We start from the raw sequence: 18411 nt of genomic DNA, 5'->3' as shown, positions 1-18411 counted from the left end.
AAGTTTATTGATTTTTAATATCCCGATCATAAAACAAATATCTGACCGGTTAACAATAAAATTTAAATAGAAAAGAAAGAAATATTTAATGGTGTTTTAGAGAGATTAGTATGAAAGATAAAAACATATAAAACGTATGGACAAACCTGACAGTGAGGATGAGTGGGGAGGAAGGGAAAAGTTACATAATCTTAGAAGAAATGAGATAGAGGGAAGGGATATAACACAAGGGACGGGGGTGCATGGAATAAGAGATATGCGCTGAAGAAAAAAAATTAGATTGTAAAAGAGATCTACAAGTAGACAAAGAAAAGAAAAGATTAAGATTTGGCATAGGCATCTTTAAATAGATAAGTTTTAAGATTAGTCTTAAATTTTGGTAATTGGATTTCGTCCCGAAGAGATTGAGAGAGGGAGTTCCATAAAGTGGGGGCAGTTATAGCAAAGTTAGTATTCCTAGTGTAGAAGGATTCTTTTAAAGAAGGAATGAAAAGCAGTTTTTGATCAGTTGATCTTAAGGAACGAGAAGAACATTGGGGGATTAATAGTTTATCTAGGAATAGGGGCAGATGTATTTTAATTTGATGTATTCATTTGTATTGCATGTATTAAGCTTGACTGTTGTGAACCGCCTAGAACTCTTGGATATGGCGGTATATAAAAATAAATTATTATTAGAACTGGAGATGCAGTTGAAAAGGAGCAGAGAGCAGGGGATGCAGTTGAAAAGGACGTGAGCGACTGTTCCCCAGCAGTCGCTTGTTTCTTGATCAGCCAGCCCTGCCGGTGTTCCAGTTTTGGTTTAGTGAATTGCTACCTGCTTATTTTGCATGCCGTTTCCCCTCATTTGCATGCACGGATTCAATCGTAGGATGATCATCCACAAGGTTAGTGAATCGGGTCGGAGGAAAATTGGGTCGCAAAGGGGTTGCAAACCGATCGGTACACGATCGGTTTGCTTAGTGAATCTAGCCCTTAATTGGCTCTTGGTAAACTCCAATCAATTTTAGGTTTTCAGGACTTCCACAACAAATATTCATGAGATATAGTTACATGCATTTGATCCAAGAACTAGGCTAATTTGTATAATTAGGCTAGCCAGAATAGATCTGTTTTTAGCATTTGAGGACTGGAGTTTACCATCTTTGATCTACCGTATTTTCACGCAAATAACACGCACCCGTATAAAACGCGCACACGAATATAGCGCGCAGAAATCACGATGATTTGCACAAAAACTTTGATATACCGCGCTCACGGGTATACCGCGCATGCTGCCCGACGCTCCTTTCGCCCGCCCTGACTTTCCGTGCGCTGTCCCGACTCTCCGTTCACCCCCCCTGACTTCCGTGCACTGTCCCCCCTTGAAGGTCTGTCCCCATCCTGAAAGCCTGATGCCCCCCCCCCGACGTCCGATACATCCCTCCCCCCCCCCCCCGAAGGACCGCCGACTCCCCAACAATATCGGGCCAGGAGGGAGCCCAAATCCTCCTGGCCACGGCGACCCCCTAACCCCACCCCGCACTACATTACGGGCAGGAGGGATCCCAGGCCCTCCTGCCCTCGACGCAAACCCCCCTCCCCCCCAAGAACCTCCGACCGCCCCCCAGCCGACCCGCGATCCCCCTGGCGACCCCCACGACCCCCCCACCCCCCTTCCCCGTACCTTTGGTAGTTGGGCCAGAAGGGAGCCCAAACCCTCCTGGCCACGGCGACCCCCTAACCCCACCCCGCACTACATTACGGGCAGGAGGGATCCCAGGCCCTCCTGCCCTCGACGCAAACCCCCCTCCCCCCCAAGAACCTCCGACCGCCCCCCAGCCGACCCGCGATCCCCCTGGCGACCCCCACGACCCCCCCACCCCCCTTCCCCGTACCTTTAGTAGTTGGCCGGACAGACGGGAGCCAAACCCGCCTGTCCGGCAGGCAGCCAACGAAGGAATGAGGCCGGATTGGCCCATCCATCCTAAAGCTCCGCCTACTGGTGGGGCCTAAGGCGCGTGGGCCAATCAGAATAGGCCCTGGAGCCTTAGGTCCCACCTGGGGGCGCGGCCTGAGGCACATGGGGTGGGGGTGCGAGTGGTCCTGCCGGGGGGGGGGGATGTATCGGACGTCGGGGAGTCGGCCGGGCAAGAGGGCTTGGGCTCCCTCTTGCTCCGATCGTGGATGCGGGTGTGGGTGGGAGCGCGTGCGAGCGGTCGTTCGGGGTGGGGGTGCGAGCGGTCCTGCCGGGGGGGGGGGATGTATCGGACGTCGGGGAGTCGGCCGGGCAAGAGGGCTTGGGCTCCCTCTTGCTCCGATCGTGGATGCGGGTGCGGGTGGGAGCGCGTGCGAGCGGTCGTTCGGGGTGGGGGTGCGAGCGGTCCTGCTGGGGGGGGTGAATCGGGCGTCGGGCGGGGTGGGAACTATGTTTTAAAACTTTGGTATACCGCGCTCACGCATATAACGCGCGAGGGGTATGCGCGGTAGGTAAAAACGCGTATAACGCGCGCGTTATATGCGTGAAAATACGGTACAGAAATTTAGGGGACATATAACTCAATTTTACAGAAACAAATCTAGCAAGGAAACATTTAAAATCTAATAGAGATCAGAAAGAAAGATTAAAAAACAAAACATTAAAATAAAATGTACCTAAACTTGTTACATTTGCTGGAAGCATCCCTTCATTGGCTTTGTCAGATGATGGAGTTGTGTTAGCAGATCTACACCCACTTTGCATAGCTTCTGTCAATGTATCTTGTCTTCCTTTAGACAATGCTGATTGTTTCTCTAATTCTGTTGCAGCAAGGTTTTCCAGGAAACGTTGTCTGCACAAGTAAAGAGGGATAGGATAATTTCAGTATGACATAAACATAACATGGGTCTCTGATGTATGTCATATTGTAAAGGCTTACCTGTGACTGCTTAGCAGAAAAATGATGATTTAACTGTTACGTGGCAGTGCCACTAGCTGGTCATGGAAACCCCCTTTTTTCAGGGCTCAGCATTAACAATAAACCCTCTACCTAAATATCAACCATGATGTATTTTATTTGACTTACATGAATGCAACTTTACTTAAAATATAGCATTTAATTTCCAAAGCAGCTATTTCAGTTTAGTTTTGTTTTTAGAAATCTTGATGATTTAACTGGCAGGTTGGACATGTGCTGTCTGGTACTACGTTAAAGAGTAAAGACCTGCAAAACCTTATTTTAAGTAGAATTTATAGGCTGGATTTGAGATGGTCAGAATAGGACAAGCTAAGTTCCACCTTTATATGTAGTTGCCCCATTTTCCAAACTTATTTTAACTTGGTTTCATTTTGGAGAAGAAAATAAATTACAAAGGATTAAGGAGAATGACTCATAAGAACAGGAACATAAATATTTCTATGCTGGGTAAGACCAAAAGAACATCGCTGATAGGCAACGGGGTAGATTGCCTTGCCATATCCATATTGCATTGCCATATCCCTTCAGGTTATGTGAGTCATTCTGCACTCTCCCTGAACCAGACTAATCGGGGATGGAAAAAAAGAATGAAACACCTCCCACACTTGACTACTATCCTCTATATAAAGTGAATCATCTTTATTTGATGTCTAAGTTGACTGCTCTCCGTAGAAATCGGCTATCAAACTTTCATAAGGTCTGGAGCCCTTATATTACTTGGAGTGAGCAGTTTCAGCCCACGATATTTTAATGGTAGCCTTTTTCAATCCTGCTGTAATTCCACATCCTTGTCAGAGGCAAAATGGTCTGGGTAGTAGAGAGGGAAGAAGGAAGTAGTATTTTCATAATGTGGGGTCCCTAGGGAGTCTCCATCTAGTTGGGGTTCATTTTCTTGTAAAGGAGCCAATGTAATGAAGAGTGGCAGAATATCATTGGTGGGACCAACTGAGTGATGTTGATTGTAAATACCTTTATGCAATTACAATGTTTTGTATTTAAGTAACAAAAAAAAAAAAAAAATGAAAGAAAACTCAGAAACAGAATAGATGTGAACAGTAGGAGAAAGAAGAATGAGCCCCCAGCAATATCCCCTCCATTGTAGCAAGATTTTGGTGTGTTGGATTCCTTAATAGTATCAGACCTGTAGGGCTGTCTCCGTCCTAAGAAGCGTACCTAGATCAGTTTTGCCTGTGGCCACTTGGGGCACTGTTACTCAAGCCTTGAGACCCCAGTGGCTACAATGCATAAGCTTGAATATCAGCCCGCAATTGTTTTGTATTCTCGAGGAATCCCTAGTTACGAAGGATGTTCAATAATTTATCTACCTGAGTATGAAAGAAAGTAGTATGCATGTTGAACTAAGTCTGTGCATGTTGTGACATGTCTCAAGGTTACTCATGCAAAGATGCAGCTCGGTGCGAGTCTAACATTCCTAGGATCAGGATGTCAAAAGAATCCTAGTGCAAATCAAGTAAGAAACTGCTAGATATGGAGCACCGTTCAGTGATGAAATTTCTCACAATAGAAGGGAAAATGTCAAAGGAGATCCTTGAACACAAGGCTGCAGAGTTTATAGTGAGTCTGCCCCCTCATCCTACAAAGTAAAATTTGGAGCAAGCAGTTTAAGTGGGGTAGAGAGTCTATTGAAGATGACTCTTAGACTAGACAGCCTGTGTAAGCAACTTCCAAATAAATGTGCAAGAAAATCAAAGATTTAATTTTGTCAGACAAATTAAGGTTTCCCAAACAGCTGAAGAAATTGGCATCTAGGCAGGTACAGTTTGGAAAATAATTCATGAAAATTGGACATGTCCATGGATACTCTGTATCTTGGCTTATATGTTATTGCTAAAGCGTTTTGTGTATACACTTCTCCCTCCATATTCGCTGTGATAGGGGATTAACAGACCCGTGAATACAGAAAAACCGTGAATAACTTTTTCATATGTTATTCACTGTTTTCTATTAAAAACCATTGTGAATATGGTGAAACCGCGAATAACATTGTGGGAGACCTGGCCTGTTCCTGAAAGAGAGTCAAAATACGGTGAAGAAAGTGCTGAGAATCAGCGATTTTCTTTGTAAACGCTTGGAATCAGCGATTTCTCTATGCAAACTGATGTAATTGGAGGGGAGGAGCCAGCAAACTAAAAACCGCAAATAAACGAAACCGCAAATACGGAGGGAGAAGTGTACTAATTAAGGCTCCATGAGAGAGGGAGGCTTAGAAAGGGGGAGATGTATAGGGGAAAGGATATTGCTGCTATATGCTATTTTTATTGATTGTTTGGTTTTCTTTTTGTGTCTTTGAATAAACAAAATAAAACAAAAGTTTGAAAAAAAAAATTAGGGCATGTCTAAGGCTAGTGCAAGATGGGTTCCAAGAATGCTGATGCCATGTCAGAAGGCCATGAGAACTTAAAGATGCTCAATGAAGACCAAGTGAATTTTTTTCAGCATTTGTTGACTGGAGATAAGACTTGGGTCTATCACAGAGATCTAGAGTCCAAAATGGAGTCAATGCAGTAGAAGCACAAGTCATCCCCTACCCCAAAAAAGTTAAAGACAGAAAAATCTAGAGGCAAAGTCATGACAACTGTCTTCTGCGATGATGAAAAACTTTTCCTATGGAGTTCATGCCACACATGACAACCATAACTGGGGAGAGTTACGCCAACACAATGATCGCTTTGCAAGAGTCAATCAAGAAGAAAAGACGAAGAAAAGTCACAGCAGGCGTACTGCTCCTTCACAATGCACTGGTGCACAGGCTGCCATCTAAAAATGTGGGTTTCAGCAGCTGAACCATCCACCGTACAGTCCTGACCTGGCTCCCTCAGATTATTTCCTGTTCCGAGTTTTGAAGAAATCTCTCTGTGGAGAGCAGATTTTAAGTGATGAAGATGGCAAGGAAGCTGTGATGTCTTGGTTTGAAGGTCAAACAGAAGAAATCTTTTCAAATGGTTAAAATCATTGCAGGAAGAGTGGATGAAGTATATGGAGCTATCAAGGGACTATATTGAAAAATAAAACAAAAAGTTTTTGAAAACACTTTTCTTTCCTACTGAGGTAGATAAATTATTGAATGCCCCTCGTACCTGGACAATAAACAAATTTACAATTTGAAAATACTTAATAGAAGCCCTATCTATGTTTCTAGATTTACTTCAGATTAAAAAGTTGGGTAGATATTCTAAAAGGTTTAATAGGCACAAGATGATCCTAACCAGTTAAATCCTGCTGAGCTAGGCAGCCATCAATATCCCATGGCACTTCAGCAGATAGTGCCACTGAATATCACGGCTAACTGGCCATCCTCTAACTGACTAGGATAGAGGTAGAGTTAGGGCAGAACACCAACTTAGCCAGTTAGTAGCAATATTCAGTCCACTAACCGGCTAAGTGCAGTAAAGTTAGGATAGCAAAACAACTCTCCTAACTCAAATTGAACAGAGAACGGCTCCCCCACAACTGAACCTGCAGTTAGCAGTGTTCAGCAACATCCGGCCGACTCCTCCACAGAGCCTCGCTTCAGGCCCCCCATCTGCAATCAGCAGCATCCTGCGATCGGGGCCGGCTCCTCCACGGAGCCTCCATCGAAACTGCCCCCCCCAGCCGGGCGTGTGAGCCAGCTCCGCCCCTCTCGATCGGCGGGAACACTCAAATTAAACCGAGGGAACGGCGCGCAGCCGTTTGGTGCACCGGCTAAGGCGCACGGCAAAGGCGCGTACGCCTTAGCACGCGCCTTTGCGAAATGATTGAAACCCAGACCACACGATAAGTACTCCTTATTACCACTAAAAGGATAGCCAGCTGCTGTCTGTATAGTCTGCAAGTATAGCCTGCATGCTTAGCCTGTTACCGCATGTATAGCCCGCAACTATAACCTGCATGTATAGTCCACATGTTCAGCCTGTTACTGCATATACAGATTTAGTCTGTTCACCTCATGTTACCGCATGTATAGCCTTTTACCGCATATATAGCCTGTTACCGCATGCATAGCCTGCAAACATAACCTGCATGTATAGTTCGCAAGTCCAGCCTGTTACTGCATATACAGACTACAAGTAAAGCCAGTTGCTGCCCCCTGTCTAGCCTGTTACTGCATAAACAGATTACAACCATAACCTGTTGCTGCCCCCTGTATAACCTGCAAATATAACCTGTAAGTATAGCCTGTTACTGCAACTAGACAGTAAGCATAGCCTGCTACTGACAACAACTACTACTCACATAAATTCTGCTACTGCCTGTCACTACTTACATCACATTAAACCTCCAGACAACATGGCAATTTTTAACAAACACTAACTGCTTCTAGGGATACTGTACCTAATCTGCTCCAGATGCTGGGGCAATGAAGATAAATCCCCTCAACCTATTCACACCTATCCCTCTTGGCACAGACCAGCCAAATTGACCAAATCAACAAGCTCCCACCAACTTCTACAAAACTATCCAGAACAAGGCCCACTTCAAATCCCAGTGATAAACACCACCCGTAAACCCTGCAAACCATACAGGAACAAGACCAATAACAGAAACCTAAAAAAGCTAATATGTTCTGAAACTCCCACCCCAACCAACTATGAAAACATTAAGGGATTCTATCTTAATACCCGTTCCGTGAGAAACAAAGCACACATAATAAATGACTGGATAGTGCAAAGCCGGACTTCCTGTTTCTGACAGAAACATGGATGGTCTCTGACACATACATTATTGTTTAAAAAATCCTACCACAGGGATACAAAATACTCCCACTATCAAGAAGCTGGAAAAAAGGAGGCGGTCTAGCGATTATACTAAAAGAATCCTTTGACTACAACAAGACAGATTACAAATCTTCAGAAAACCTAGAAATGCTAACTTGCAAAATCACAAATGCCCAATTAGAAGAATCACTGACTACAACTCTATTTATATCCCACCCAAAAAATGGTCAAACGCCAGAGAAGAATTCTTTGAATTCCTAACCGTAAATACCCTAAAAGGATCGTACAATCTACTTCTGGGGGACATAAACATACACCTAGAACAAAAGGGAAAGCCAGAAGTAACCAAAATTGCCAACTTCCTAACGTCACTCGATTTTCCAATGCCAGACACAGAGATAACCCATGAAAAAGGACACAAACTAGATATAGTTACCTTTTCTGGAAAAGAAACCCTCGATCCAAAGATACAATACTATACAGGGGCCTGGGAAAACTGCATTTGGTCAGACCACTATATTGGAAAATTTGACCTACGCTGGCAAAAACAGCAATCACAACCGAAATACAAAAGCAAAAACACAAAAACAATAACCAGTTGTGGTATTATAAACCCAACTGAATTCTGGACTCACTACGAGTTACGTCCCACAACCGACAAAATACAGGATTTCCCAACAAGAAGGGGAAAGTTCAGTAAGGAACTATTAGACTAGATAGCTCCATACCAAACATACAAAAAGAAAGATAGAGCACTAAATGAATGGTTCGACTCAGAACTACTAACCAACAAACAGGAATTAAGAAAACTGGAGAGAATCTGGAAAAAAAAACAAAGAAATAGACAAGACAAACTGGAAACAAAAAATGAAAATAAACAAAAATCTGATCAAAGAAAAACGCACAAAGCACTAAGCACAGAAAATAGGTACAACAAAAATAAACAGTAAAGAATTGTTCAAACTAGTAAAAACGTTAACAGACACAACTCGAATCCTGAAAAAGGACAATTAGAGCACTCCATCTGCTCAAACCCTAGCCAATTTCTTTAAAAATAAAATCACAGACCTAAGAGCAACTATACCTACGCCCAAAACCAACACACTTCTCTACTTTGGACCCCACGAACAGGAATCCAGAGCAGACATGATCTGGGACCACTTCGAGTCCCCAAGCTGGCATCAATTCCTAAATTTATTCAATAAATACACCAAATCAAACTGCCTACTTGACGAATGTCTCCCCTAAAATCATGACAGTTGCCCTACCAGACTTCAAAATAGAACTATTCACTTGGCTAGCAACTACCCTTACAAACGGAACATTGAACGAGGATATGGGACACATACTGATTACACCTATCCCCAAAGATCAGAAAATCTCAACAGCACTGACATCCAATTACAGACCCATAGCAAGCACCCCGCTATTCACAAAACTACAGGAAGGATTGGTCAACCTACAACTAGTATACTACCTAGACAAATTTAACATCCTCAGTGAACACCAATCAGGTTTCAGGAAAGGATACAGCACAGAAACAGTCATAGCTTCCATACTAAACCACCTCTATGATCTTTTCAACAAAGGCAAAAGCACTCTGATTCTGCAACTAGACTTTAGCAATGTGTTCGACCTAGTAGACCACGAAATCATGCTACTTTACCTAGATGCAATGGGGCTCTCGGGAAAGGTAAAGAAATGGTTCCAAGAATTCCTAACAAACAGATCCTACCGAGTAGCTAGCAATGGAAATTACTCCAACCCATGGAAAAACCCGTTGGGGGTGTCCCAAGGCTCCCCACTATCTATCACCCACACTGTTCAACATCTACATCGCATCCTTAGGTCATCTACTACAAAAATAAAACTTAAAACATTACATATACACAGACGATATATCCATTCCAATCCCCTTAAATGACATCACAAATGAAATTATAGATAACCTCTCACACACAATGATAGAAATCGAAAAATGGACTACCAACTTCAAACTGAAACTAAACACAGAAAAGACAAAGTCTTTTTGGCAAGCCCCAATGACAAAATAACTAGAACATCGTTAAAAGTAAATGACCACGAATACCCAATCTCCAAAACCATAAAAATACTGGGTATCACACTAGATACACACTTAACCATGGCTGACCCAGTGTTCCCGCTAAGCTGCGCTGGGGTGCGCTGGCGCTCAAAATATTACCTCGCAGCGCACAAGTTTCTCGTCACAGCGCACACAGTGTAGAGCACAGTTCTTCAACCGCCGGTCCGCAAACAAAATCTTGCCGGTCCGCGAAGGATTCGGTCCCCGCCGCAACGAAAGGCCGGCGTCAGCTGACTTGCAACTTCCTGTTGCAGTCGCTGTGCCGGGACTCCTGCCTTCGCCGGGACTCCTGCCTTCCACCGCGTTTGCCTCCTGCCTTGTCTCCGCACCTCCAGACCAGCAGCGGCAGCTGTGTATGCTTTTAACTTCGGCACAGAGCTGCCCCTAATCAATAGTTTAGCGCGGTTTCATAAGGCAGCCTCGGGGCCTTTGCTAGGCCGGCCCACATCGCATCATCGAAGCGGGCCGGCTATCAAAGGCCCCGAGGCTGCCTCATGAAACCGCGCTAAACTATTGATTAGGGGCAGCTCTGTGCCGAAGTTAAAAGCATACAGAGCTGCCGCTGCTGGTCTGAACTCTTGGGCCGCTGAAGGAGGGCAAAAAGCAGCTGTCCTGGAGGTTTCCCTTCCTCTCGCCTTTACAGGTTCCTTTTTTCCACCTTTTTTTTTTTCCTTCAAACGGCAACGGGCCCCAGCATCGACATCAATCAAGTAAGTTCCACTGTCAATCAAGCGGTTCTGCTCGGCCAAAGCTTCCCCTGTGACATGAGCCACCCTCAGGGGAAAGAAAGTGACCCACAAAGGTGAGGGGAAGGGGGGCAGATGATGGAAGTTGGGGGGGGGGGAGAGAGAGAGAGAGAGAGAAGGGGCAGATGATGGAATGGAGGAGATGAGAGAGAGAGAGAAGGGGACAGATGATGGAAGTGAGAAGAAGGGAGAGAGAGCAGAAGGCAGATGGATGTCAGTTGAGAAGGGAGAGCAGATGCTGAATGGAAGTGGGGAAAGAACACATACTGGATGGAAGGAGGAGATAAATAAAGGGGGAAGAAAATAGTAAGATAATGGAGGGGTGAGGGAAAGGGGTGACAAGCTGTGTGTAGACACAGTGAAAAGAGGGAAACGGGACTAAATAGTAAGAAAGAATTTAATTTAGATGGAGGCAGAAAATAGAGAAGGAAGACCAGAGAAGAAAAGGGAAGAGAGAGCAGAGAATGATCAGATCTGAGTGGAGGAAATGAGAAGAGAGATATGCTAAAAACCACAGGGGGGAGGGAAGGATAGAGATGCCAGACCATGAGGGGAACAGAAGGAAGATGATGGATGCTAGACCAAATTGGGGGGTGGGGGGGGGGCAGGAGGAGAGATGGCAGGGAAAGACAGACAGTGAATGGAAGGGGCAGATGCTGGACTGAAGAGACAGAGAAGGTTATCATGCTGCTGTACCGGGCCATGGTACGCCCTCACCTGGAGTACTGCGTCCAGCACTGGTACTTTAAGAAGGACACGGTACTACTCGAAAGGATCCAGAGAAGAGCAACTAAAATGGTTAAGGGGCTGGAGGAGTTGCCGTACAGCGAAAGATTAGAGAAACTGGGCCTCTTCTCCCTTGAGCAGAGGAGATTGAGAGGGGACATGATAGAAACATTCAAGGTACTGAAGGGAATAGACTTAGTAGCTAAGGCAGGGAGAACGAGAGGGCACTCTCTAAAGTTGAAAGGGGATAGATTCCATACAAACGTAAGGAAGTTCTGTGGTAGAAAGCAACATATTTATTTGGCTCATAACTTGCTGGCGCCCGATATTTTTAGCTCACAGTGAAAAAAGTTTGCTCACAACACCCGCCCGCTTAGAGGGAACACTGCTGACCACACAAACTTACTGGTGAAGAAATGCTTTTACATGCTGTGGAAACTAAGGACTATTAAAAATTACTTCGACACAACATCCTTTAGATTACTGGTGCAATCACTGAACCTATCTTTCCTGGACTATTGCAACATCATCTACCTGGGTATCCCAAAAAAAAACAGTACAAAAATTAAAAATAGTGCAAAACACTGCAGTTCGCTTGATCTTCGGACTGAGGAAAAAAGACCATATTAGCTCCTACTACAAAAAATTGCACTAGTTGCCAATGGAGGCACGAATACTGTTCAAGTTTGCATGTATCTGTTTCAAACAGGTCTGAGGACTAGCACCTTCCTACCTGCTACCACACTTCACAACTCCACATGAACAACCAGAAACCGAAACATCTTAACATAAGAATATAAGCATTGCCTCTGCTGGGTCAGACCAGAGGTCCATCATGCCCAGCTGTCTGCCCACGCGGCGGCCCATTAGGTCCAGGACCTGTATAGTATTTCTCTATCTATACCCTTCTATCCCTTTTTCCTTCAGGAAATTATCCAATCCTTTCTTGAAACCCAATATCATGCTCTGTCCTATCACTCCCTCTGGAAGCGCATTCCAGGTGTCTACCACCCTTTGGGTGAAGAAGAACTTCCTAGCATTGGTTCCGAATCTGTCCCCCTTTAATTTTTCCGAATGCCCTCTCGTTCTTGTAGTTTTCGAAAGTTTGAAGAATCTGTCCCTCTCCACATTCTCTATGCCCTTCATGATCTTGCAAGTCTCCATCATGAACCCTCTTAAGCCTCCAGTTTTCCAGGAAAAGAGCCCCAGTTTCTCTAGTCTTTCACCATATGAAAGGTTTTCCATACCTTTTATCAATCGCGTTGCTCTTTTCTGAATCCTCTCGAGTAGCGCCATATCCTTCTTGAGGTATGGAGACCAATATTGGACGCAGTACTCTAGATGCAGGTGCACCATCGCCCGATACAACGGCAGGATAACCTCTTTCATTCTGGCTGTAATACCTTTCTTGATAATACCTAGCATTCTATTCGCCTTCTTTGAGGCCACTGTGCACTGTGCCCATGGCTTCATTGTCTTGTCCACTATTACCCCCAAGTCCTTTTCTAGGGTAATTTCACCCATTATCAGCCCTCCCATCGTGTAGCTGTACTTCGAGTTTCTGTTTCCCACATGCAAGAATTTACATTTCTCTACATTAAACTTCATCTGCCATCTCTTCGCCCACTCTTCTAGTTTGTTCAGGTCCCTTTGTAAATCTTCAGTCCTCTTTTGTCCCAACTCCACTAAATAGTTTGGCGTCGTCTGCAAATTTTATTACTTCGCACTTCGTCCCTTTTCTAGATCGTTTATAAATACATTGAACAGCAGTGGTCCGAGTACCGACCCCTGCGGAACACCACTCGTGACCCTCCTCCAGTCAGAGTAGTGGCCCTTCACTCCTACCCTTTGCTTCCTACCCGTCAACCAATTTTTGATCCATCTATGTACATCTCCTTCTACCCCATGGTTCTTCAATTTCTGTAATAGGCGTTCATGGGGGTACCTTGTCAAAGGCTTTTTGGAAATCTAAGTATACGATGTCTGTGGGGTCCCCTTTGTCCATTTGTTTGCTAATTCCTTCAAATAAGTTCGTTAGGCACGATTTTCCCTTGCAGAAACCATGCTGGCTTGTTTTCATCAGTTTATTTCTTTCTAGATGCTCATCGATGCTGTCTTTTATCAGCGCTTCCACCATCTTCCCTGGAACTGAAGACTAACCGGTCACCTCTCAATCCTTTTTTAAAGACTAACCGGTCACCTCTCAATCCTTTTTTAAAGATCACAGGCTGCAAATACAAATCCTTTCTGGACAGAACCTTCATGTTACAAGCAAGCAGACAGCAATCCTGGCTGGAAAACTACATAAATAGAGCCAGGCAGACCTATGGTGCATTCCGAAAATCAATTAAAACCGTTCTATTTGACAAATTTATCGCCTAAACAGATGGCCTTCACTCACTATGATATTTCCCCTTTACAAACCTGATGTAATTTCTCATGTAACTCCTATTTCTTTTGTAACATTTCTCTTCTTGCATTCTGTAATTCGCTGATTGTCCAGCCTTCTTTCAATGTGAACCGCCTAGAAGTCATTTGACTATGGCGGTATAGAAAAATAAAGTTATTATTATTATTATTATAAGTATGTGTGGACCAGAGGACATAATTTGAGGTTGAGGGGTGGTAGATTCAGGGGCAATGTTAGGAAATTCTACTTTACGGAAAGGGTAGTGGATGCCTGGAATGCGCTCCCGAGAGAGGTGGTGGAGAGTAAAACTGTGACTGAGTTCAAAGAAGCGTGGGATGAACAAAGAAGATTTAGAATCAGAAAATAATATTAAATATTGAACTAGGCTAGTTACTGGGCAGACTTGCACGGTCTGTGTCTGTGTATGGGCGTTTGGTGGTGGATGGGCAGGGGAAGGCTTCAATGGCTGGGAGGGTGTAGATGGGCTGGAGTAAGTCTTAACAGAGATTTTGGCAGTTGGAACCCAAGCACAGTACCGGGTAAAGCTTTGGATTCTTGCCCAGAAATAGCTAAGAAGAAAAATTACAAAAAAAAAAAAATTTAAATTGAATCAGGTTGGGCAGACTGGATGGACCATTCGGGTCTTTATCTGCCGTCATCTACTATGTTACTATGGTTAATTGGGCAGCGGTCAGAATATCGGCCAGAAGTTGGTTAATTTCTGGGTCAGCGCTCATACCTAAATGTCCAATGCTGTGATTGAATATCCAGTGTCAGATCAGCCCATAGCTGCCAATTCAATAATGGACCCATTCTTTCTTTGAATTTATTATTAGTAACCCACCAAATGCCCAAAGCTTATATCTCTGCATAAGAAAAATAGATCTACTCACTTGAAAACACTCGTTTCTCCAAAGCCATTCACCTTGTTTATGTGCTGTATGGATGTGGATAGAAGCTTATTAGATTCACTGTGGTAAGGATGAAGAATTAAAAAAAAGAATTAAGTCAATGACTTAAGAAAGAACTGTGGATAATCATAATACAGAATTTTAGAAATACTGGCTGTCACTAAGACAATCTTGTTAGTGGTTTCCAAACATAAACTAGCCCACTGATTTCAACATTATCTTAGAGGCAAACCTAAAAGACCTGGTTTTCAGGATATTCATATCAAATATGCATGTGATAAGATTTGCAAATATTGGACATCTAAGGGGCAATTTTCAAAAGTATTTATTTGGCCACCCCCCAACTGCATACTGCATAAGTGCCTTTGTTGGAAAAGCAGTACCAGCAAACAGACATTTTGGTAGGATTATCAGATTTATCCAGACATGTCTTCTTTTTAGAGGACTGTCCGGGGGTCTGGACGGTTTCCTGGACTGGAGGGAGATTGTCTGGGTTTTGGACTCACTCTCTCCAATCCAGCCCTCACATCTCCAGCAAGTTTAAACTTCGGACAGCTGGCAGCATTAGCGACATAATCCTGTTGCCATTGGCCTGCCCAGAAGCCTTTGCTCTGCAGCGACTTCCTGTTCTCACGTAGCTAGGGTGCTGGAGAGCGAAGGCTTCCAGGGCAGGCCAATGGCAGCAGGATCATGTCACTAATGCTGCCGGCTGCCCAAAGTTTGAAATTGTAACGTTGGTGGAGGTATGTGGGGACAGGGGATACTTGAAGAGCCATATCAGACTCTGGGGTGGCCTGGGGGAGGAGTCTGGGGGGAGAGAGAGAGGTTACATTGGGGTGGGGGGTGTAGGGATGAAACTAGTGGGGAGCAGGGTGGGGCTGTGTCCTCTTTCTTGACTTAAATATAGTAACCCTACATTATGGACATATAAGTTGATAAATGAGCAAAATATATCTGTATAACTTGGAGGAGCCAGGGGTACTCTGGGAGCCACAGCAAAGTTGCACAGACATTCAACTGCTATCTACATATCTTATCCATTTAAGTCTGAATGCAGAACTAGCAGTCCTAGCTTTTAATGGATAATTTATGTTTAAAACTATAACTGCATATTCAGTGGTCTAACTTCAAAGGACGTGCTAGCTGAAAATACACAAAGAAATACAGATAACATATATGTACATCTGTAAGAGGTGACCATCTCACTGAATACTGACTTCCTAGAAGCTAATTTTCCATAGAGCTCCTAAGTGGTGGGTTATGGGTTGGGGGGGTTCATATTAAAGTTGTCCCATATTTAGGATAGCTGAGACAAAAGTTACATTGCACTGGAAATATAAGAATTATCCTACTGGCTCAGAACAAAAAGTCCCATCTAGCCCAATATCCTGTTTCTAACCATGACCAATCTAGGTCAAAAGTAACTAGAAGGTAACATAATGCTGTATCATTTATTAGGTATCTGTACTATCATTTAACATCAAAAGCATTCTATAAATGTCATAATGAAAGATGACGAATCATCTAATTGTTTGGGTTTATCATATATATACCAGCATTCAATGCATGAATCAGATTACTCACTATAGTGGAATTATACACAGAGGTCTATAGCTCTTATTGTAATTTTCAGATTCAATTAAGCATCCATTTCATCATTAGTGTCAGTGGTATCAATATCATATTAGCTTAGACAGTAGTTATATATAGGTGACCATATTTTATCAAACACTGCTAGCGACTTGTTTTTGAAATGCAATCATTTTCTCATATTTAGACGCTATGCAAACTGTGTTCTACCAAGTGGAAGAATCTACTTTGGACAAGTCTTTCCATGAGTGTAATATGTTCATAATTGTCAGCGATATTAGTATATACAGTAATTTAGATTGATGTTCATCTAGCACATCAGGGTTATCCATACCAACATGACCTGTTAAGATAATTTTTATAGATAATTTTTCTTTAAACTGAAATATTTTAGATATTGTTTAACATACAGAACCCCAATATACTTTTAGAAAAGCACATGAATATAACATATGTGATAATGAACCCATTTCCTTTTGATAGGACCAACATATGTCCATGTTTTCTTTACTTATTTTAGCTAATTTAAGTGGGATCATAAGAACATAAGAATTGCCATTGCTGGGTCAGACCAGTGGTCCATCATGCCCAGCAGACCGCTCATGTGGCGGCCTTTAGGTCAAAGACCAGTGCCCTATTTAAGTCTAGCCTTATTTGCATATGTTCTGTTCCAATAGGAACTTATCCATCCTTGTTTTGAATCCCCTATAATAGCCTCTGGAAGAGCGTTCTAGATTTCTACCACTCTCTGGGTGAAGAAGAACTTCCTTACATTTGTATGGAATCTTTTCCCTTCTAACTTTAGCGAGTGCCCTCTTGTTGTCTTCACCTTGGAGAGGATGAACAATCTCTCTTTCTCTACTAAGTCAATGCCCTTCAATATCTTGAATGTTTCGATCATGTCCCCTCTCAGTCTTCTCTTTTCAAGGGAGAAGAGGCTCAGTTTCTCTAGCCTCTTGTATGGCAACTCCCTCAGTCCCTTGACCATTTTTGTTGCCCTTCTCTGGACCCTTTCGAGTAGTACTATGTCTTTTTTCATGTATGACGCCCAGTGTTGGACGCAGTATTCCAGATGAAGGCGTACCATGGCCCGGTATAACAGCATGATAACCTTTTCAGATCTGCTTGTGATCCTCTTCTTAATCATTCCTAGCATTCTGTTTGCCTTTTTCACCGCCGCCGCACATTGAGCACATGGTTTCATTGACTTGTCTACAAGTACTCCCAAGTCTCTTTCCTGGGGGTTCTCTCCGAGTATAGCACCGGACACCCTGTATTTGTGAATATGATTTTTGTTACCGACATGTATCACCTTGAATTTATCCACGTTGAACCTCATTTGCCATTTTGCGGCCCATTCCTCAAGCGTATCTATTTCTCTCTGTAGGTCTTCACAATCCTTCTGTGTCCTCACTACTCTGAATAACTTTGTATCGTCCCCAAATTTAATCACCTCACTCATCATGCCAATTTCTAGGTTGTTTATAAATATGTTGAAGAGCACAGGCCCGAGAACAGGCACTCCACTCGTGACACCTTTCCAGTCCGAGTATTGTCCATTCATCCCCACTCTCTGTTTCCTATCCATCAACCAGTTTTTAATCCACCTGAGCATACCATCCTTGTTTCCATGGCTTGCAATTTTTCAAAATAGACATTCATGTGGAACCTTGTCAAATGCCTTCTGAAAATCTAGAAATACGATGTTGACCGGGTCACCCTTGTCTATCTGCCCATTTACTCCTTCAAAAAAGTGCAGTAAGTTTGTCAAGCAAGATCTTCCTTTGCTGAAGCCGTGCTGGCTGATCCTCATCAGTTTGTGCCCATCAAGGTAATCGATGATGGGGTCCTTTATCAGCACCTCTACCATCTTTCCTGGTACTGAAGTCAGACTCACTGGTCTGTAGTTTCCTGGATCTCCCTTCAAACCTTTCTTGAAGATCAGCGTAACATTTGCCACTTTCCAGTCTTCTGGAATCTTTCCTGATTTGATCAACAGATTGGCTATTAGTTGTAGCAGTTCAGCTATAACTCCTTTCAGTTCCTTGATTACCCTCGCCTATCAATCTGCCTGCATACCTCTTCTAGACTGACCGTCATCCCTGTCAGTTTCCCATCTTCATTTCTTGCGTATAGCCTGTCGGCTTCTGGTATATTGGATATATCCTCTTCGGTAAACACAGATACAAAAAATGTGTTCAGTTTGTTGGCAATGGCTTTGTCCTCCTTTAGTACTCCCTTTATTCCCTGGTCATCTAACGGCCCCACCA

The 18411-nt window shown here is 43.6% G+C and overlaps 1 protein-coding gene across 4 annotated transcripts in view; it reads right to left on the bottom strand.

Moving 5' to 3' along the window:
- The window catches only part of FHOD1 (formin homology 2 domain containing 1), a 471898-nt gene that overhangs the window by 76893 nt on the left and 376594 nt on the right, over window positions 1-18411 (bottom strand). For all 4 annotated transcript variants that reach the window (XM_033940727.1, XM_033940726.1, XM_033940728.1 and 1 more), the window contains 2 exons: window positions 14534-14611; window positions 2635-2810 (listed from right to left, as the gene is read on the bottom strand). In XM_033940727.1, the coding sequence (XP_033796618.1) occupies window positions 2635-2810; window positions 14534-14611 (254 nt within the window). The remainder of the gene's footprint in view (window positions 1-2634; window positions 2811-14533; window positions 14612-18411) is intronic.

Source organism: Geotrypetes seraphini, chromosome 4, assembly GCF_902459505.1.
Source record: "Geotrypetes seraphini chromosome 4, aGeoSer1.1, whole genome shotgun sequence".
Lineage (NCBI taxonomy): Eukaryota > Metazoa > Chordata > Amphibia > Gymnophiona > Dermophiidae > Geotrypetes > Geotrypetes seraphini.
This window is presented reverse-complemented; position numbering and strand designations above follow the sequence as displayed.